We start from the raw sequence: 23,765 nt of genomic DNA on the forward strand, positions 1-23,765 counted from the left end.
CCCCGTGTGGTCACATGCTCCCCCCGGGAAAACTGTCAAAAACCAAGCTTTTAACGCATTCTGACCTGAGATCAGATTCATACGAGGTTTCCACTGGACACACACTGGTCTGATTAACCCATTCTGACCTGAGATCAGATTAAAAAAATGTCAGTCGTTCTTCGATTTTTCAAAAATAGCAGACCTACAAGCTCGTATCGCGCCACTCGGTGGCGCGATATGAGCTTGTAGATCTGCTATTTTTCAATAGCTAAAGCATAACATGATGCCGACACCAAAATGGGTGCCCGGCCAGAATGGGTTAACCCAGCGCAAGCAGTTCTAGGGTAGTATATAAACTTTGACTGGCCCATGTCCAAATATGCATTTTAAAGCGTTATTTTAAAAGCTTACTTAGCAGTCTTTTTTTTTCTTATAATTTTTATCCCACGATTTTGCATTTGCAACCCATTTTTTCACCCAGTGTCAATTATCTAATGTAATCCTGGGCACTACACTTCCTCTGCCAACCTGGGGGGTTGGCAGCGGACTGGGGAGAGTTTCCCCCGGCCAGACGTAGCGTGTGGAAGGAACACGTTATTCCGACCAGTTCCTTTCCCCTCCTGGCCAGGGGGGAGGTAGTTTAGAGACCAGGATTACTGCATGTTTTTTTTTAGGGTACCTACCCTAGCAGTCTTGTGGCATTTATTTTACGCATCTACCGGCCTATTGGAGTTCATTTGTCTAATACAGTGGTTTTCAACCCATTTCAAATCAAGGCCCATTATTTAATTGGCATTTGAGCCACGCCACGGACCACCGTTTGATGAGATTTAGCCTCTCAGACCAAAGACTAAGCATATTTGTTGTCGTTGAATGAGATTTTGTCCACAACTCCATGCTGTATTGATGTTGGTACTAGTACCATAGGAGAGAACAGGCAGGCGTTGATGAAAATAACAATTATTCTACATTCTCTAATTTTGTAGACTTCTTGTCAATTAAGTACCTAATGCAGATGTTTAACAATTTAACTATTGAGAGTGTACTTGGGTCCATTTGGTTTCATTTTACACTCAAGAGATAAAGATCTATAAGCGTCCATTTGGTTACCAACTCTCCATTTTACTGGGGACCACTGGTTGAAAACCACTGGTCTAATACGATACTATGCACCAATAATGATGCTTCTAAAAAGCTATTGTAGGGTTACTTTGCCATCTCTCATCAATTTGGTTAATAAAAATAAATAAATAATAATAATAACAAAATATATAAACAAATAAACAAACAAAAAGGAAATAATAATAAATGAATGATACAAATAAATACATAAACAAATACATTTTAATTGAGAGATTAGCTCTCATCTGCACTGCAAAGATATTCAAAAAGGATCTGTGCCATTGCAATGAGTTACCTACAGATGTCAGTGTTTCTGTTTCTAAGGGGAATCGTAGACATTCTGGTCATGATTCTGCTGTGCAGTGTACGTGCGTGCATGCCTGCATGGCATGATGGCTACATGGGTAGGCTACTCTGCAAAACTCTCTGGTGCATATAAGTATTCCTGAAATGTGTGTTTCAGTGTTTGCTGGAAGCCAACAATCAAGTACTGTGTGTGACCTGATTGATTCTGGCCATATAATTGGGCAGCGAGCACTATGGCTTTAGACAAAATGACAATGCTAGTTTAAATTGTGTCTATAATTCTATTCAAAAAGACCTATTACTTGAAACATGGTAACACAAAACAAGTATGCGTGTAAACAGTGTTGCTTTCTGACTTCGATCCACGTATAGGCTATTCATCTGTCCAACAAATAGCCTAAATCAAATGGATCTCAATGCGCTCGTGCCAAAGGATGACGCGAAGAGGCTGGGTCTATAACCGCACACTGTACGTGAGATGCAAGTGAACTGCTGAGTGACTTCATGTATGTACCACCGGCACTCGCCGAGTAGCCTACAGTCGTAGACGGGAGACTGTGTGGGAGGCTAGGAGCCTGTTGGCAATGCATTGGTGATGATAGAAAAATGATCGACCCTCAGCCAGCTGCAGAGTCACTTAATTAGGGAAGTCCGAATTTGAGCCAAAAGAAGAGACTGTCTACTGGACCACTGCCCCGTGCATACATGTGCGTAAAGCTGCGACTCATCTGCTTCTATCCTGGCATCTCACTCACACACGCCGCTCAGCTGATCGCACCCTTTTATCTGGAGTCAGACGCGGGACACATCATTTCCAAGGGAGACAACAGGATCTGCGCTTGCCCAGCTGCAGCTGCAGCATCCCTTGAACTCACTCGCGAATGAGTCTGCTCTTATTTCAAGGTGAGTTAGTCTATTTTTAACGTTGGAAATGAAGACCACGGTCCCACCTTGCCTGCTTGCCAATGCAAAACGGCAAAAGTTGTATAAGGACTTTGCGCGCTACGGGCATACAGAGGGCAACGTGTGCGACGTGCATCTGTGCATGTATATTAGTAGCTACCTACTACCACTACCAGTGGAGCACTTCTTCCTCTATTGCAGTTACAGTCAGAGTAATGGAACATATTTGTTATTTCTCAACCAATGAATAATTAATCGGCGTTGGTTTATTGTTGTGTTGTACCGTTGTGTGGCTTTGACTAGGGGGACAGCAATCAACTGATTGTGCACTGCCGTGCAATAGAGGGCGTTTAATTAGCTTGAATGTCAGCAGGACGATCTCCTAGACTCTAGAGGTATCCCCGAGGAGGAGGCAGCCAAATGAAAGCACAGGTTTTAATATTAATCAGAATAATATACACATATAGGCTATACACCAGCAAACCTGAGATATTCTGTTGTGCGTTATGAGCCTGTTCAAAATTGTCCACTGATCCCAAATTCCCAATGGACATAACTTATAATAGGGGCCGGTGTGATAGAGAATAGCCTATACAGTATAGGCCATATCGGCTACCTGACGCTTTATCAGTGAGATCCATAAGACAGTAGGCAGAGAGAGTATAACGGAGATAGGAGGAAGAGGCTATAGTATATAGAGCATCCTTGTGCACTTTAGACTCCAACTCTTGAAACAAGATAGTGAAGATCCACTGATAAATCTCACAGAGCATTCGCAGCAATATCAACAATTCCACATTTTTGTTTTATTTGTATTTGTATTTTTTACCAAACTCCTGTTGCCAGGATATTAATCCCTCACTTACTGATTCTCTGCTCCCATGTCTCCGGCATAACCCAGGCTTATCCAGTACAGCCTATAGTAGGACCCCCGAGGCCAGGAGCCACTGGGTTGGTGATAAGACTGGGTATAAGCTGAGATGGAGTTTGAGCCTAAAACAACTAAAGCAAACACAACCATAGCTCAACGCTGTTGGCCAAGCGCATCTTTGTGTTTGGGTTGAGTTGTTTTGTGTTTGGTGGGGTGGGTGGTGGACGGTGTACTGTGTATGGAACAGTGTAGTGTGTGTGTGTGTGTGTGTGGGGGGGGGGAATTGCATTGCAGTCTCTCTGACTCTCACCCCCATCATGCAAACCAGATGAACCCTCTCCCTCTGTATGCTCCCTGCATTCCCGCTTATCTTGCTGGCCAGTTGGACTCGCTTTTATTCTCCTGGACCCTCTGGAGTGGGTAAAGCCTCCCAGAGAGAGGGAGGGAGATTGGGTTCTCTCTGTACCAGTCAGTCGGACGGATCAGCTGCCTGCTAATTTTCAAATTTAAATTAGTCTCTATATTAGTTAATTCTCCTCTCTTTTGACTGAACTTGATATGATTTAATGAATTTCACATTTCATGGGGTTCACCGTAACCTTTGAGAAATAGACTTTTATTATCCTGATATAAAAGTTCAGTGGATTAGGGGAAGGGGTGTCAGACTGATGAAGGTCATCAACAAAACATTGAAACACAATTCAAAATGAGTTAATATATTGAACGTGTGTGGTTTTTTTTAAATAATTTGTTGAAATGGTTTATGTCTTATGATAGCCTCGGTACCCAGGCTTCTATTTTCGTTGGAATATGATGACCACCAACAGTTTATAACCTAATGAGGGTCAGATCCCTGGCACGGTGGCACCTCCTGCATGGCTGCGTGTCAAAGTGTCCTTGAGCAAGACACTGAACTCCTAACTGCTCCTGTTGAGTGGGTTGGTGCCTTGCATGGTTTCGTCTGTGATCGATGTGTGTGTGTGTGTGTGTGTGTGAAGGGGGAATTAATGCGGGTTGTAAAGCGATTTAGAGAATATATTATAAATGTACCCTTTAGCTGTCAGACTTTTATCACTGGTGATGTTGTGAATGGGTTGTGAATCTGCTAGATGTACAGTAGTTATGACCCTGAAGGCACTACAAAGAAAACACAGGTGCAGTAATTTAGAACATCAGTCTCTCCGTGACATTTACACCCTGTAAGCCATGAGTCAAGCGTTACAATCTCCGTCTGCTGCTCAGACAGACAACTAAACCCTATATACCTATACAATAGAAACTATTTTAGATGAATTGTGCTGACTTTCTTTTAGGGGTGCTAGCCCCTCCTATATTCAGCTATGAGTGAAGATTTCCGTCCTACACAAACATTAAATTCCCATTGACAATGAATGGAGAAAGTTACGTCATAGTGTCTTACGCAAATCGGCCGGGCGTTAACTGTACTTGGATGCCTCTTTTTTTTCTTTTTTTTTTAAGATATTTTTTGCGGCTTACGCCTTTTATTGGTTTTTGAAGGGACAGACAGTAGGCTGACAGGAAACGGGAGAGAGATGGGGGGATGACATGCAGTAAAGGCCGTGTCGGGCTCGGGAGTCGAACCCGCGGCACACTGCGACTGGATTACCAGTCGGGTGCCCAGACGGTTACACCACCGCCTGGGCCGGATGCCTCTTTTTCGTCTGCGCCAAATCTCCCTCGCTAAAAAGCCATTGTGAGATTGTAGATCTGCTATTTCTGGCCAATGTTCCCCCAGAATATGGAGGCTGGGGCGGGGGGGGGGGGGGTTCAAGCTGGAGGAAGGAAATGAACACATCACATGGGCACACGCACACCACATTATCCACCAAACACCTCAGTTGTCGTCTGAATGACGACCAATTCATCGCGGACACTTGACGTTTTTCGCGTGATGCAGATGTCGCTGGGAGGAGTGTGACGTGGGGCCGGAGCGGTACCATGCCCGCTATCCCATTCTGAACGGGCACCCATTTTGGTGTCGGCATCATGTTATGCTTTAGCTATTGAAAAATTGCAGATCTACAAGCTCATATCGCGCCACCGAGTGGCGCGATACGAGCTTGTAGGTCTGCTATTTTTGAAAAATCGAAAGAGCGACTGACATTTCTAGAATCTGATCTCAGGTCCGAATGGGTTCATCAGACCAGTGTGTGTCCGGCGGAAACCTCGTATGAATCTGATCTCGGGTCAGAATGGGCTATAGTTGCAGAAGTAAATCGGGGCAAATTAGTGTGTGTAAGACAATTACACGGTGTGTGGGTGCACAGCAGCTCACTACTACCCCAGTACCACTGCTACAGACTCCCCCACCCCGTTGCCCACGGAGACACTGATTAAACACGACTGTTCAGATGCTACAGCCTGAGGAAGAAGGGGAGGAGGGGGGCCCCCTGTGTGTGTATTGTGTGTGTGTGTGTGTGTGTGTGTGTGTGTGTGTGTGTGTGTGTGTGTGTGTGTGTGTGTGTGTGTGTCTCTGTGTTTCATATGTGTATATCCGTGTGTGTGTGTGTGTGTGACTCTTTGTGTATCATATGTGTATATCCGTGTGTGTGTGTGTGACTCTTTGTGTATCATATGTGTATATCCGTGTGTGTGTGTGTGAAAGAGAGGGTGAGAAACTATGAAAAAAAATCCTCCAAATGAATCGCCTCCTCTGGCCCTCCCCTGCCGATCGTCCCTCACCTTCTTGTCTCACAGTGTGAGCCCAGCCTGTAGGGAGGCACTACAGAGTAGAGGAGAGAGAGGAAATCAGAGAGAGAGTCAGCTGGAAACAGGTAGAGCACGGGGGTGGGATTGAGTGAAAGACAGCAAAGCTGATTTATACTTTTATAGCAAAAATAGCCAATCTACAAGCTCACAAAGCTCGTAGATTGGCTCTTTTCGATTGCGCGACACCGGGCACACGACCACGTTTAAATTAGGCATAAGAGGTATAGGCAGCATGAGATACAGAGCTGTGCCGACCACATAATCACCACCTGAAGAATGAGTGATTGAGAGAATAGAAAGAAAGGGGTGGTGGTAGAGGAGGAGAGACGGAGGCACAGCTGCAGCCATTCAAGCTTTGATTTATACTTCATCGCAAAGGCGCACAGCTTTTCTACGACAAAGCATAAATTAGGCTTTAGTTCATTGCGCGAACAAAGATCCGCGGGTGACATTGAGTGTAAGTGTACAACGGGACTGTAGAATGGAGAGACGGGAGTGAGTGTGGGACATACTGTACATACAGGTGGAAGCGTGCAGCTCAACCGGCCAGATGGCTGCTTTGGCGATGCTCAGCGGGCAGTGATTGCTGCCTTGCAAACATGGCACGTCGCCTTCAGATTGTCAACGCTGTTGTTGATACAAACACAGCAATCATTTGCTGCTGTGTGTGTTCTGTGTGACGCAGTGTGTGTGCCGCTGACCTGTGTTGGTGGTAGGGATGGCTCGATCACAGTTTTGCTTGCTCCCGATTCCTAGACTTCCTTCCTGTAGTCTAGGAAGGAAGTGAGACCATTGTCTGACGGCGCATCATCATATATTTGAAATACTTAAAATATCCGTTCCACCCATCTGTCTGTGTCCCTTTCATGCCCATATGGAGATTTCGGTATTTGTTCTGTGAGTTGTTCTTTGAGTTCTGTGTCAGGCGTGCCCAAATATGGAGTGTTACTTGTGATGTCAGAACGGGCTAGCTTATATGGAGTTCTGTGTCAGGCGTGTCCAAATATGGAGTGTTGTGATGTCAGAACAGGCCAGCTCCATATATGGACCCTGGGCAGGGGCCCTGTCCAGAGCCCGGACAGAGGCCTTTTGTGACGGTTCTGGACAACCGTGGGTCCGACCGAATCGACACCGGGAACTGCACTCCCCGCGGGGGTGTGGAGCACGTGTGTCGAATTTGAAGTTGGTGGGGCGTATGGTTGCCGAGTTACGCGGATTACACACGTACGTACAGAGACTTGGTGCATTTAGATAGATACAGTAGATGAAACAATAACGTGGACCAACGAAATGGTAGTTAACTCTATTGGTCAAATGTGGCTCGTGGAGTTTGATGTAGCACCGCGGTGCATTTAAAGTAGATGCAACAACTTGGTACATTCAAATTAGCTGTTATAGCTGATAGCAGCTTATCAGCTTAACTGTTATCGGCTTGCCTGGGGTTGTCGGGGGTTATTGCGCTAATGACGCGTCAATCAGCGTGTTCAGGTTCCGGTGCCTATAGCATTGGCCGGGTTATTGCGTTGGTGAAATAGGCTCTCTCCCTCCCTCCCACTCCTCTCCTCCTCACACTCTCCCACTTTCTCACTTCCCTTGCTTGTCACAGGGGACCTCCATCCATATACAGTACTACTATGTATAACAACTCCCTCCCTCACTCGCTCTCACCCTCCCTGAATCACACTCTGTCACCGGGGAATAGATCTCCATTTATCACAACAGAAACCACTGCCTGTGTACACACACACACACACACACACACACGCACACACACACGCGCACGTGCACGCGCACGCGCACGCGCGCGCGTATACATTTTTTGAATCAAGACAAGGTAATGGATTTCGATTACTGCTTTGGAAACCGGATGAATGAATGTCTTGTAAAATTGGATGACATGGATTTCATCAATATGAAAGCCATGCACAGTTCAAAGGTCCACGGAAGGAAATATAACCGAGCAAGCCAGCACGGTAGCAGTTCTGCCATGAATGTGTTGAATGTGGTACCTCAGCAGCATTAGCCCGCAAGATGGTCATCATCACCTAACCAACTACATGTCCCATAAGGCCGCAGCACCTGGGCCACGAGGCTGCTGCAGTAATCAGCGGCTTGGCAGCTGCACAGCTGCTGGAGCTGGACACGCTCAGTAGACTAGATGGATTCGAGAATCAAGTCCTGGCAAGAGGAGATTATAAACAGGAGGCATGTTTGCCTCCCCTGTGTATTTGTTTATAATTTCTCATTGTTTACCCTACATGCGCTATTTTGGAGAGTGCTTTCATGTGAGGATGGAGAAAATGGGATGGTTTGCTTTGTGCCTTTTTCTATTTGAGGGAAATTCACAATCTTTTGCATGTCTTCGTGTATAGGCTAGGCCTCTCGTCCACTGGGGCTATTACCATTTCAAACTATTGTGGACATTTCTAGCCATTTGTCCCCAAATCAAACATTTCAAAATAGGCATATAATGTGGGGTCAAGCAAGGCCAGCCCAGGGCTGTTGAAAGAGATTGTAATAATCTGGGCAGATGCTTATATTTGTACAAGCTTTGGTTGAATCTCCACTGGGCCTAATTTGCACAGGGGATTAAACCTTAAATCAGGGTGCTGGAGCAAGCAGATATTTCAAGTTGTAGAATAGAGGAGGGACAATCATTGCTATATCTCTCTTCCGTTCTTCCGTCTGTCTTGTCCGACTGCCTCTCTCCATCTCTGCTAAACTACTACTCATGATTTGTCAGCGGTGGAGGTAGCAGCTGTTCCATCTGCATTGTAATTTCTTTGATCGTAATCACTCGTGCCAGCTACCTCCAATCTTGGCATCCTCTGCCCCACCATGCCATATGGGCAAAGAGAAGGGTAAAGGAACACTGAAGAAACACACAGGCTCTCTTTGGAATCACTTATGGTTGGATTTGAGTGCATTTCTCCCCTGTAAAGGCCACGTGAGATCATGTGAGACTTATTATACGTCCGGTCGTCCGTACTTCGCAGCTTCGTATTGTCGCTGTCGGGGCAGAAACCTTGTATGTGCAAAACCTTTGCTTTTCAAGAAAATGTGTTCCAATGCATCTGAAGTAGTTATTTAATCACAAGCTCTTATACTTTTAATTGGTTAAATGTTATAAAGCCCACAGACAGACTTAACCATTTAAGGGCATAGCATGTCGTTATAGGTGGAAAGGTTCTTAAGCTGTAAAGAATACCGGAAATAGTAGCTCTTACAAGCTCAGAATGCGCATGATGCAATTGTAAGCTTGTATATCAGTTATTTTCACTACTTGTATGCGACAGCGATACCCCACCGCCCCCGCTCTCCACTGGCAGTGTGTATAGAGTCTCTTATTCGCCATGTGGACTGGGCTGGAGATGTAATGCTTTTTTTAAACTGTGAAGTTCTGAATGATTGATGCAGACGAGGCATCCCAGGCCAGCTGTAACTGGATCAGGCTTGTGTGAGCCGGAGCTCCTGGATGCCGGGAGTGATTTTCGAAGAGCCCCCCTGCAGCCCCCCACTGAAGACGGGTATCAGCCAGTAACATCACACGGGCCTGAGTAGCACACTGGAGCGAGTATAAGTGAGCGCGAGTGCTCTTTATACGGTAGCCCAAAACACAACGGGGGAGATGTTCTGTCAGTGTCGGGTCTCTCTCTTGGTTCGATATGTGCCAACAACACAGTCCATGTCTCGCCGGCCCGTACTCCCTTCAGATGTACTTCAGAGGTGCTGTCGTGTCCACAGATAACATGCTATGCCAGGCCTTGCCCTCTCCTTCTTATTCTTCTCGACTCATAGTCATTTAAGCGACATAAAGGAGGGAGGAGAGAGGCAGGCGCTGATCTGCAGCTCGTGTGTGTGTGCTCCGCGGCTTTTGAGCACACACAAGCCACAGCAACCCGCTGTCGTCTTCTTCTCTCTTTCTCCTACGATGGTCCGTGAATTATAGAAGACCTGCTATTGCGCTCGGGCTGCATGGGTTTTCATCAGAGCGCTGGAGGTCACTTTGACTTTATACCCTCCATGCTCATCGTATATGCAACACAAGGGATGTGAGGAAGACTTGAGAGGTAGCCTGCTTCAGGTCGCCATTAGCTCAGGAAGACCGGCTATGAGATTTATGGAAGAGGAGACGAAGGCCGACGGGACCAGGGAGGGGAGGCCAAGCGTGGCTGAGTGAGTCTGTGTGCAGCCGTGCCCTTCATTTGGTTCCTGCATTCTTCTTAATGGCAATTTCACTGTATCTTGCATGCATTATGCATGCGCTCTGAGATAACGCCAAGCGTTTGCAGGAGAAGCCCGCTGATTGTGTTGTGTGGCAAAGTGTTTGAATTGGTCCCTCACCTCACATCTGCCCGAGTCTCTCGTATAGCATCCTGTGGCCGATGATGTAGTGCCGCTTTTAAGCTTCAGCTATACTTAACTGCGCATGGGTGTCGTGCACCGAAAATAGCTGATCCACAAGACCATAACGTGCGCTTCACAACGTGTGGAGTGCACATTGGGAGCTTGTAGATCTGTTTTTTGGTGCACAACACCCACAGGCGTCTGAAGAATAGAGCTGGTTTTTACTGTTCCCCCTGGACACCTTCTGTGACTCTACCGTCATGATTAGCGGTCGCCTTGAGAGTGCTAAAGTCTGCAATGGCTGAATTGACCAATAAATGAAACGTGTGGGGGAGGATTAGGAAGGTTGGATTTTCTTGCGGTTTACAATAAATCTTGTGTTAATGCTTGCAAGCCAGACAAAGCTGTCATCCAGCCTACAATTATTTCATTTTAGGCCTATTATATTTTCGATAGAGAATTTTTTTGTATCTCAAACATTTATTATCACAAGTTGTCTTCAGAGGCCCTCATGCTGAGAAACGAGGCCGGGCAGAAACACATACCGTTGCGTGCATTTAAAATGTGGAACATGATGAAGATCTTGCACAACTGTCGCAAACAGTGACTTTATTGTGTGGCGTCAGAGAGAAGATGTCCTGTGGGTATGTGCAATATCAACATTCGCCTCATGAATTTGCCATTTGGGGCCTGAATGTTTGTTCCTGTGAGGGAGGGCCCTGACACAACTCGGGACCCATAGCCATGGGCTGACCCCTCTGTGTTGTTCGCCGCAAATGAAGCAATGGCAGACTGATCATAAAACATTGCTTTCATAATAAAAAACCCCACGGGTCCCTTGTGATTCAACATGACATTCATTTAAAAGTCATCCTTGATAAAGACGGCATTTTCATGTCCTAATTCCCCTTACCCATCACAGGGAAGGTACCAGTGTCAGCCTCCGGGCTCTGGCTCCACCCCCCCCCCCCCCCCTCCCCACCCTCCCGTGTCTCTGACACATTTGACCTACTTCTGTCTCCACAACATTGTAAACAGATCTACTAATTGCCTTCATTTATTCATTTGGAAGTCAAGTTCTGTTGCGGCTGGCGCCCTCACAACTCATTCATGTGTAATGTGTACAATGCTCTCCCTCCCCCAATGACTCCTAAGTGTGGGTTTCCTCCAGTCCCCCAGACAAAAGTATCCCATTGCAGGCCATGCAGTTTCATCCATGGTTAGATACTGTAAATTGGAACGTCGAAGTCCTGTGGTGGAGTCTATGATTAGTACTATGAAATGCAATAGTAGAAAATATAGCCCCAAAGCAATTCTTAAATAAAGTTACATTCAACTCAGTTTCAGAACTTTTTGCTGCAGACCAGAGACAAAGATATATTTTATCATCATGTTTTCACTCCTGCGAGTGCGAACATCAAAGCCAAAGTGAGGATTTTCTTTGCCGTTCTTCCACCCCTGCAGCCCTACACTGTTATTGCTTTTGTCCAACCTCGTGAAACTAGGCCTTCAGATTAGGCCTTTGATTTACAATCAAATCTGAAATCTGACTATAGGCCTTTGATTTACAATCAAATCTGAAATCTGAAAATGACATGGCTCCTATTATTGACTCAGTGGGTGAACTGAGATTTTCTAGTATATAATTGTGACCATAGGGCGCATTTCCCTGTGACACGCCTCCATACAGTACATGGTCACGCCTTGTGACACATCACACCACCATATGGCCATCTCCATATATGAAGATCACAACACTGATCACTCATCTAACCCTGGATAACCATACATGGAGAAGACTGGATCATCACGTAGATCTGCATATGGAGCCGGCCAGCAAGGGTGAGGGATTTAAAAAAAACTGACATGGATTCACCCCGGGGGTGACACCCCCCCCAATCCCCCCCAAGCAAATACAACCCTGGTGTCACAGACTATTGACTATTCCCAATTCCAATCACTCAACCCAACACTGTGCTATTCTCCGTAGTAAACCTGTCTATGTTACAAAAGACGTTATTGTGCTGCACGACTGACATCAATTCGCTTGATTTAGTGTTTTGTTTGTAACATCATTCTGCATCAAGCCAAGCTTTTAAAATTGACTATACAAGCAGAGTGAGCACAACACGTCTCCTGGCAGTGCTTCACTGAGCTAAAGCAAATACAACACCAAGTTTCATACAAAGGCAAAGCTGGCAACATAACAAATGATGTGCAAAGACACTATCACAGATGCTGTATTCCCTGTGAACATTTTACTTCATCTGTGCTGGCAGACACAGGGTCAAAGCAACCAGAAAATAAACCCAAGCATCTCTGCTGCCCCACGGATCATGCCATATACGTAGGACACTGCGAGTAGCTGTGACAGCAAGTCACCCCAATAAAAAGATGAACCGAGTGTTCTGTGATCTGGATTCAGGTCAAAGGGTCGTGTTTGTAGAGTGTGAGAGACTGGCTTTTTTCCCCTCTCTTTTGTATACATTGTGATTGGTGCTGCTCGGGTCCCCATGCAGTGCAGAAACCCCCCCCCCTCCCCAGCCAACTGTGTGTGTGTGTGTGTGTGTGTGTGTGTGCGCGCCTCTGCTGGGGCAGGAGTGTGTCTGAGTGGCGAGTATTCAGCGGGGAGGGCACTGCGCGAGGTGAAGCGCTGTCTCCATAATCCAGGGTAAACACTGAGCAGCATGACTGCACGCCTCAGACGTGACCAAAGCCAGCAGAGCAGAAATGGATGGAACGACGAGACTTTCTGCTTAGTCTGCCCAGCCTTGCCTGTCTGGCCTGGTTTGCTCTTCTGCGAGAACTTTGTGTTTCTCCAGAGAGCTCGGCTTGAGGTTTTCAACAGCGAGTTAACCTCTGTGCAGCACAATTGTTGTCTGTGTGTAAAGTCCAGCTGGGCATGAGCTGGCATATATTATGATTATGAGCATATATTTAGATTGTTTCTATTTTCTCTGTGCCCCTAGGTTTGTTTGTTTGTTTGTTTTTTTCCCCAATGTGGATGGAAGTATTCATCTCACATCCCACTGACGAGGGAAACTGCTTGATCGGATTAAAATCCAAATTACACCGACACCAGCACAGCTGAAAGCTTGTGGGATTTAAAGCAGAACAAGCGAAACAAACAAAAACTAGACATATTGCATTGTGGTTGTATTCCTTTGCCAACCATTTGCCATTTACATCCGCATCTGTCCAGACTGTTATGAATTTGTTTTGTCGGGTCGCAGTGACCTTGACCTTTAACCGGGCGTATGGCCGTCGGACGGACAGACAGACGGACGGACTGACCACCTGAAAACAAACCTGACCTTTGACTTTACCTGACAAAATAACAAAAAACTACTAAAGGCTACAGTGCAGGCAGTTAGCAGTACACATATCAAGTACACTGTATCTCAAGTTCAAGTACACAGACTTGGATGTACATGGACAGCTCAAAACAAACAGTTTGTAGAATTACAGTACATTTCAAGCACAACTCAATACAAAAACCGTTAACTGTGAGTGGACGACAGAGAGAGACTTTAAGAGATGTTTAAGTCAAGCCACTTTGATGTTGTCATTTTAAAGCCACAGTAGTTGGCTCCATGTTCAGCAACTACAGTCTACAGACATGTAGTTGTCTACAGACATATTTGAGCAAGAATCGTGCAGCACTATAGGTCCATTTTGCATTGTACTGTCCAGCAAATCCACCGGATTTCACCTAATATAATATGTATGTATTAACACAAGGAACTGGCAACTGTAGCTTGGACCTTGGTGGTCGTTAACAGGGAGGCCGGCTTACACTAAAGCCTGCCAAACTTGACCGTGGAGGCTGAGACACTCCAGTGACTCCTTGTGCCCCTGCCGAGAGCATAGCATGAGGCACAGATGGACAGGAGATGCAAGAGAGAGAGAACCTGGACCTCACCCAGCCTGCTCAGTGTCTGTCCATCCGCCCCGCTCTCTCTCTGCTGGCTCATACCCAACTCTGCCGGACGTCCCCGTTAGTTATGTAGCCAATGGTGAGCACCCACCGCATCCCCCCCCCCCCCCCCCCCCCACCCACCCCACGTTAAGATGTGACACGGCTGTCTTCATTTAACCTTTACTTATACTCGGAAGTCTCAGGGAGAAATCCAGCCTGTTTGTGCTTGAGCCAAAAAAGAATAATAATAAACACACCCCCCAAAAAAGTGTCATTTGTCTCAGTGTACATTTTGCCTCCTAGCTTGGCACATACAGTACATTACTGTAGCTTGGTAGGGTGCAAAATATGGATTTAACTGCTTAAGCCCTATTTTATACTCGCACATATGTCATGGCATTCTTTTCTGCCTATACTGGTATGACCAAAATAGGGATTCGATGTGGTTAAAAGCCCTTCTTATTTTGCAGAGGACTGACTTTTTGACACTTCAGGGGTTTTGCCAATGATGCACATTTACACATTTGCTGTACTTGGACTGCAATGTAGGCCTACAGTAAGATGTAAATCTGTAAACTGCCAATGACCAACACAGTAATTTGTTTTGATCTAATTAGTGTAGACGCACACTATTAGCATAATACAGAGTTACTTACTTACTTACTGCCCTTTATGCCGGCTGGCATGTAGGGCAGCAACAAAGGATCTCCACTTCAGTCTGTCCTGGGCCAGCGTCTTTATGGATCCCCAGGTGTGATGCAGGGTCTTCAACTCTCCCTCCACTGTCCTACGCCATGTGTTCTTGGGTCGGCCTCTTTTTGCATTTGCCCTCTGGTGTCCAGTGAAGTGCAGTTTTGGTGATGTTGTCTTGGTCTCTCTACGTATTACATGCCCAATCCATTTCCACCGCCAAGGATGGTATCCATGTTTTCTTGTTTGCACAGATCAAGAAGGTGTTGGTTGGAGATGGTTTTGGGCCAGGATATTCGTTGGACTTTCCTTAAGCTTTTGGTGTGGAAGGTTGACAGTTTGTGGAGATCATTTCCTGTCGTTCTCCAACATTCACAACCGTATAGCAGGGTAGACAGGAGGACACAGCTCTGGTACAGTCTAAGTTTGGTGTTGGTGCTGTACTGGGCCGACTTCCAGACGTTGTTATGCCTGTAAGGTGTTTCTGGCCTTGCTGAGCCTGCTTGTGATGTCGCTACCTGCGCCTCCATCATGACTTACTACGCTGCCTAAGTATGTGAAATGTTCCGTTGTGGGTAGGTTTATTCCTTCTATGTGTACAACTGGTGTGGGGTGTGGGATGTTGAGCACCATCAGTTCTGTCTTCTTCTGGTTGATCTTCAGACCTACCGGTACTTGCTTTGCAAAAGTGTTCAGACGACTTGTTTTCTCTTGCAAACTGTCAGTGTGTGTGGGAGAACAGAGCCAAGTCATCTGCAAAGTCGAGATCTCCCAATTGTGAGTCCACCTGATGCCTCTTGGTATGTCTTTGGTGGTTCTTCTCGTAGATATATATAAAGTCTAGATGGCTCAAGGCGGAATCACTGACGTAGTTCACCCGGCGGCCATCTTACTTCGGTGCTACAGTATGTTCTATGAAGTGAAGTTGTTATAGAGGCTTTTGATGAGAAGGACAAGTTGGTTCGGTATCCCATATGAACGTAGTATTCTCCACAAGCTGTCTCTGTGAATACTATCGAAAGCCTTCTCGAAGTCCTCAAAGTTGATATAGATAGATAGTATGATAATACAGAGTTAAGACACAATATTCATTAATGATTTTCTATCTGTTTCAGCCCACCCGTTTCTAAACCATTTTCAAAGTGTTTCAAGTGTGCAGAAGTATCCCTTTTTGTATGTAGTTGTTGATACTGATTTCTTTCTCTTTTTAAAATCTGTTTATTAGGATTTTTTGTTTATAAGGCATTTCAAAAATGTTTATCATATAATGAATATAGCAAAAACAAAAACAGTACAAAAGACAAACTAACATACAACTTGCAGTAAAGTGAGGCATAAGGCTGTACAGCACTTAAAGGACAACTTTAGTTTTTTTCAACCAAGGTTCATGTTTTAGGTTGTTATTAGAGAAACTAAAAGGTGAGTGTTAATTTTCTTTCATTTGCTGCTTTCTTTTGTTTTGGGTATTTTAGCAGTTTTTGACAGGGGGGCGGGGGCATTCGAGCATGGGGCTAAGTATGTATTTTTTTACAAAATATTATGGCGATTTATTTTTTTATTATTTACTATAGTCCTAATAAACCCCAAGAAATTACATCTGACCACATTAGATAACAGGATCTATTGAATGTGACAAACTGACATATTGAGCCTATACACACAGTATAAGCCTTCCCCCAGTAGGTAGATCACATTCAGTAGATCCTGTGATCTTCTGTGGCCAGATGTAATTTCCTGGGGTATATTAGGACTATAGTAAATAATACAAAAATAAATCACCATAAAATGTTGTAAAGAAATACATATTTAGCACCATGCTCGAATGCCCCCGCCCCCCTGTCAAAAACAGCTGAAATCCCTAAAACGAAAGAAAGCAACAAATGAAAGAAAATTAACACTCATCTTTTACTTTCTCTAATAACAACCTAAAACATGAACCTTGGTTGAAAAAAACCAAAGTTGTCCTTTAATGCTTTGAAAAGTTCAAAGCAATCACTTACTTCAATATAGAAAGTGAAGAAGTAGAAAGTGGACAAAAGTACAGAGATGGCCATGGAAATAGTAACAATAAATAATACGCTTGACTTTTAAAGTAATTAGTTACAAATTGCTCTATCTACGCCTTCCCTCTCAGGGTTGAGGACACCGCGACATGCTTCTTTTAAAACCATTTCACGAGTTCACGTTGATTGAATGTCAAACCCCTCTCCCACAGCGTTAAAGGACAACTTTAGTTTTTTTCAACCAAGGTTCATGTTTTAGGTTTAGGTTGTTACTAGAGAAACTAAAAGGTGAGTGTTAATTTTCTTTCATTTGCTGCTTTCTTTCGTTTTAGGGATTTTAGCTCTTTTTGACAGGGGGGCGGGGGCATTCGAGCATGGGGCTAAATATGTATTTTTTTACCAAATTTGATGGTGATTTATTTATTTATTATTCACCATAGTCCTAATAAACCCCAGGAAATTACATCTGGCCACAGAAGATCACAGGATCTACTGAATGTGAAGGTAGCCTACTGGGGGAAGGCTTATACTGTGTGTATAGGCTCAATATGTCAGTTTGTCACATTCAGTAGATCCTGTGATCTTTTGTGGCCAGATGTAATTTCTTGGGTTTATTAGAACTATAGTAAATAATAAAATAATAAATCGCCATAATATTTTGCAAAAAAATACATATTTGGCCCCATGCTCGAATGCCCCCGCCCCCCTGTCAAAAACTGCTAAAATCCCCAAAACGAAAGAAAGCAGCAAATGAAAGAAAATTAACACTCACCTTTTAGTTTCTCTAATAACAACCTAAAACATGAACCTTGGTTGAAAAAAACTAAAGTTGTCCTTTAAATGGCTGGGTGTAGTCAGACAGGCATGCTCGAGAGCTAGAGTGTCCGGAAGGTCCCTGCGGTTTGTGTTGGAAGTTAGCCTGGTTTGGCCAAAATACTATCACTGCGTTGGGCACTTTTTTGCACTAGCAGATTTGTCTGGTTTCCAGGCTAGTTGTCCTTGAGCAAGACACTGAACCCTAAGTTCTGCTCCTGATGAGGCTGGTACAGAACCTTGCATGGTTGCGTCCTCGTGTGTGGGTGAATGTAGCGCACATAGTGTATAGCACTTTGGTTATATAGAAGTACAGACCATTTAATTTACTATCCTCTCCCCTCCCGCCTGGCAGCTTTATTACTCCAGTAATGGGCCCAGATGAAGCCACCTCATCTCTTAAAGGGGCATTCCACTCATTTTCAATATTTTACTATGTCATTAATATACCTTAGAGCTGTTGTGTGGAAATAATAACAAAAAGTCCCCCCCATTCTGTGTTTCCTAGAACTGGAGGTCTGAAAAACAATCATTAACATGGTGAATCACATCTTGATGATGACATCAAGATGTGATTCACCATGTTAATGCCACACAACACAACCACACAACAGCTCTAAGGTATATTAATGACATAGTAAAATGTTGAAAATGAGTGGTATTCCCCTTTAACACTATTTTGAGTGTGTGTCTAATTACACACTGCTACTATTTCATTTACCTGAGACCAAACGCAGATTTGGTGTCAAATTGGGCTATTTTATCTGCTCTGTATGAGAATCACACTACATATTACAGTTGTGTATGAGAATCACACTACATATTACAGTTGTGAAACTAAGAAAAAAGCTACCTGCGTTTTATTACAGTACATTCTCAAACATAATTATGCATTCTAAGCATATTGGGCATATTCTATGAATACTTCCACTTTAATGACATTAACCCATTTTGACCTGAGATCAGATTCTAAAAATGTCTGACAGTTTTCTGAAAAAGCTATGTTTCTATGTCAGTGGTTCTTTGATTTTTCAAAAATAGCAGACCTACAAGCTCGTAGCGCTATGAGCTTGTAGATCTGCTATTTTTGAGTGGTACAACCACTCCAAGGAACAGCAATGTCTGTGTCCGCCTATGTGTTGTAGGGTTGGGTGACGATACGAATTCATCGTCAATCGCGAATATACGAATCCAATCGCCGAATATTTTTATTAGGCGATTTTTCGGGACGATTTTTAACCTGTAAAGTGTGCGCAACATGTGAATCAATTTGGGCCAGCAAAGTAGTAACAGCGGCCGGGTGGAAATCCCCTCCTCCCGTTATAATGGTATGGTCCCGACTCCCTGCAGTCCCCGCAGCCGTGATGCTCAGTTGCTCACTGTGAGCCGAGCCGAGGAAGGCTACTGTTACTGTCTGTACTGTAGGCTACATGTTGTTTACGCTCCGGAGTCCAGACCCATGCAGTTTAATAATATACAGTCACAACAGAATGCACACTGCTGTCTCGTGTCTCATCACAATCCCAATGCGCCACCCGTGAAGTCGGGGGGAAAACATTTAAAACAGGCTGGTAGTGTTAGTATAGATGAAGTTCAGTGTGTTGAATCAGTAGCTACACGCTAAGCCAACGCTAAGCTAAGCTAACGATCCCCGAGCCTATACTTTATAGGCTCGGGGATCGTTAGCTTAGTGTTAGCTTAGCGTGTAGCTACGGATTCAACCCACTGATATCATATCATATCATATCAGCCTGTAATCCAAGTTATTTTTTTATTGACAACGTGAACGAACTCCGACACCAGCGCTGCAAAATAGACAGATCTACAAGCTCTCAACGCGTAGCGAACAGTGCTGCAGAAACAGGCAGGACGCAGCGCCTTCAGAGCCTGTGAATCAGCAGCAGCATGTGGGCGCCCCTCTGAGCCTCCGACGCCGGTGCGGGGAGGCAAGACTTCTCCAGGAGAAGTTACTAGGGCAGGCAGGCTACATGTTTAACACTGTCACCAGCCAGTGGTTGTGATGTTAGCTTAGCTTGCAGCTTTTTTGCGACCTGCAGTGAGCTGTTCTCACTTTACTTTAATAACACAAATACATCGTCAATCGCCGATTTTTAGACAGACGATTGAAAGAAATTGGCATATCGCCCAACCTTAATGTGTTGTTCACCTATGTATGTGTTGGTTAATGAGCACCAGTATGAGTACCAGTAGGGGCGCTGTTGTGCCAGAAACAGAGAGAGAGAGAGGGGGGGGGGGGGGGAGAGAGAGAGGGGAGTTGCACCACTCGGTTCACACGGGTGTGATTTTTCAATAGCTAAAGCATAACATAATGCCAAACACCAAAAGGGGTTCCCGCCCAAAATGGGTTCAAACTGTATGCATTGTAATACAAGATGAATTTAGAATGATTGAATGAATGATGCATTATTGTCCAGTTGCCACACAAGAACACAACAGACATTCAATTATATGTTGTGTATAATAAACGTTACATGCTTATTCTGAATTTTCTGATGGCCAATGTTTCTTTTGAGAACACTGAAGTCAGCAACAACGTGACACCTTAATTGGAACCTTGTCCTCTGTACTTATATATGACTACAAATGTCAGCCCAATCCGACCCCCAATTGACTTAAATTATATTAATATGAAATTTACATTCTTCAGAAAAGGATGTGAAGCGATAGGTCCAGAGTCTCCAGACTATCACCAAAAAGGACCACAGGCTCATCTGTACGACATTTACAGTATAATTACAAAGTACATCTTCATGCGAAGCTTGTATTAAATTCAAATCTGTGTTGAGTGCGTTGGGACTCACTCGTGGACCTGAACAGAATATATATTATTATATATATAATACAACATGTCAGCCACCGTTGGCCTCTCTCGAATCCAACCATCCATCCATCCATCCATACGTTGTCCCTTTCCGTTCAGTCGCCAGGGGACATTGTTTGTCCCTGGCTCGAAACATCTACATAAAATATGCTAATGAAATTAAATGTGGAAGTGTGAGGGGTTGATGCTGCCTCATTCTGAGTCTCTAATGACTCCCTGCCATCCCTTGAAGAAAAAAATCCTGATTAATTTTGAAATGTCGGCCACTGTGGAGAGTGATTAATTCCTTGTGGATCCAACCATTTAGCAGAACATGAGGGAGGGGGAAAAGGAAAACAGAGAGAGGCCCCGAAAATATGGAGGCATAATTAATACATTTGGATCAAATTTAATTAGCCGCCTAAACAAGAGGTTAGGCACAGGAACCGTTTGTCATCGCTTTGTTCGAGTAATGGGTCTCTCTCACACAGAAATGGATATAATGAGCACCCATGTAGACAGGGGGAACATCCAAACAACTCTCAAGGCAACTAAAGATGTGAAGACTGCTCTTATGAACACTTTCTTATTTCTCTGATGTCTAAATACGGAAAAACAAGCGCATTTACTTATTGAACGCTGAATCTTTTAATGCAGCTGCTACACACAAAAACAGTTTGTCACTGTCATTTTTAGAGAACAGGTTGGTCTGACATTGAAACTATTTCTGTTTTTCTTTTCTCTCTTTCAGAATGATGTGGAGGTCACCAGAGAGGGAATAAAACTACACTTCTGCCCACCTTTCCTTCCTCACACAATCTTGTATTATTACTCATTCACAATCCCAGGCATTCGTTGCCTGACCTCAGTGTTTCCTTATACCCCATGGGGATGGGATCGGGCCTGGATAAAGGATGGACTTACTGTGGCCTCACCAAAGGTTGCGTCCCCCTAAAGGCCATGCTGTTGCCTCTGGCTTTGTGCTTATTGACTATAATCCACGTGGGTCAAAATGCGGCCAGCGGCCATCCCGTCCTCGGCGTCTTCCAGCCTGAGAGGAGGGAGTGGTCCCTAAACCACCTGACCGTCCACCAGTCCACAGGGGCCGTGTACATTGGGGCCGTCAACCGCATCTATAAGCTGTCGGCCAACCTCACCCTCCTCGTGTCCCATGACACGGGGCCAGAGTACGACAATAAGGCCTGCTACCCTCCCCTGATAGTCCAGCCCTGCTCGGAGCCGCTGGCCTCCACCGACAACGTCAATAAACTCCTCCTCGTCGACTATTCCCACAACAGGCTGCTCGCTTGTGGCAGCCTCTACCAGGGAGTGTGCAAGCTGATGAGACTGGACGACCTGTTCATACTGGTGGAACCCACGCATAAGAAAGAGCACTACCTGTCCAGTGACAGCCAGACGGGGACCATGTTCGGGGTGGTCGTGCCCTCGCACGGCCAGGACGCCACGCTTTTCATCGGCACGGCCGTGGGAGGCAAGCAGGACTACTTCCCCACGATCTCCAGCCGCAAACTGCCCCGTGACCCGGAGTCCTCATCCATGCTGGACTATGAGCTCCACACGGACTTTGTCTCCTCCCTCATCAAGATCCCCTCGGACACGCTGGCCCTGGTCCCACAATTCGACATCTACTACGTGTACGGCTTTGCCAGTGGGGACTTCGTCTACTTCATGACCGTTCAGCCGGAGACGCCGGAGAACGGCATGCCCGCCGGCAGCTCCCCCGGCGACCTTTTCTACACCTCTCGCATCATCCGCCTCTGCAAGGGCGACAAGAAGTTCCACTCCTACGTGTCGCTGCCAGTGGGGTGCGTTCACAGGGGGGAGGAGTACCGTCTCCTCCAGGCGGCCCATTTATCCAAGGCCGGCGGGGTGCTGGCCGGCTCCCTCAACATCAGTGCCCAGGAGGACGTGCTCTTTGCCGTGTTCTCCAAGGGACAGAAGCAGTTCAGCGACCCGCCGGACAACTCCGCCCTGTGCGTCTTCACCATCCAAGACATCAACGCCCGCATCAAGGAGCGCCTGCAGTCCTGCTACCAGGGAGAAGGAAACCTGGAACTGCACTGGCTGCTGGGGAAGGATGTGCAGTGCACCAAGGCGGTATGGTTCACTTGTACTTGATATGTTTGTATGAAAAATAGCAGATCTACGAGCTCATAGCGTGTCGCATTGTGTGACGCATTGTGAACTCGCAGATCGGCTATTTTCAAAGTATAAATAAGGCTGCCTGTAGGTGTATCGATGAAAGAGAGGGAGAAAGACAAGCTGACATGCAGGTGGACAGAGAGAAGCATGGTCCAGCATAACAGAGCAGTAGGTAGAGTGATAGAGACTGACACCCATGAAACCCACACAGCAAAATCCTGAGTGGTCATTTTGACTGAGTGTAAACTCAGGACTGGACTGGATTTTGCTGTGCATGATGAAAATGATTAAACCCACCACGGGCTGGGATGGGGAATTCACACTTGACTCTTTGATTGACCTGCATTCGCATTAGCACAAGCCTCGCTCGAGAGACCATTCAGGTTTCTTTTTGTAGGATCCCGCGAGAGAAGTCGAGCGGGAGGAGATTAATTCTACAATGCTAATCAGAGTGGGTTTGTGTGCAGCTTTGATTTCAGTCAGGGAAAAGCTTTTGCCATGAGGTCTCCCTCCCTCCCTCGTTCTGTCCATCACACCCAACTCTCTTTTCTTTTTTTTCACGTCTTTCCTTCGTCACCCACTCCTTACCCACACCTTTTCTTTACCATCTTTGTCTTTCTCTTTCTCTCTCCATTTGTTTCTTTCTCACGCTGTTTCTCTCTCCCCCCTTCTATTGTTCTACACCCCCCCCCTTTCTGTTTCCCCTTCTCCTTTTCTCTCTCCATCACTTTCTACATCTCTCTCTCTCTCCCTCTCTCTCTTATTGTGGCTGTCAGCAGTATTTGATCCCTATGAGACTCATTCTTAATGTTGAGAGCAGGGTGTTCTCGCTGTGCCCCTGTGACAGACATCATTCAGCATAATGAGGGGGACTGTCATGTCATGAAAACAAGATTAATTATATTCGTTTATATTGTGGGACTTACTAACATCCTCATACCTCATACCATACATTGAATGATGTGAATAAAACTGAATGTCATTAATAATAGTAATAATAATATTATGGGCCCAGGCCGTAGCGTAACGGTCTGGGCACCGGACTGGTAATCCAGTCGCAGTGTGCCGCGGGTTCGACTCCCGGACCCGACACGG

General features: G+C 45.4%; 1 protein-coding gene across 1 annotated transcript in view; it reads left to right on the forward strand.

The window, feature by feature from the left end:
* The first annotated feature begins 2,176 nt into the window (after nucleotides 1-2,176).
* The window catches only part of LOC310863236 (plexin-A2-like), a 103,275-nt gene continuing 81,686 nt past the window's right edge, over nucleotides 2,177-23,765 (forward strand). The window contains 2 exon segments of the mRNA XM_083771431.1: nucleotides 2,177-2,313; nucleotides 21,259-22,625. Coding sequence (XP_083627557.1) covers nucleotides 21,393-22,625 — 1,233 coding nt within the window. The 5' untranslated portion in view covers nucleotides 2,177-2,313; nucleotides 21,259-21,392.

This window comes from Protomyctophum parallelum (assembly GCF_964188405.1).
Source record: "Protomyctophum parallelum genome assembly, chromosome: 8".
In the NCBI taxonomy this organism is placed as follows: domain Eukaryota; kingdom Metazoa; phylum Chordata; class Actinopteri; order Myctophiformes; family Myctophidae; genus Protomyctophum; species Protomyctophum parallelum.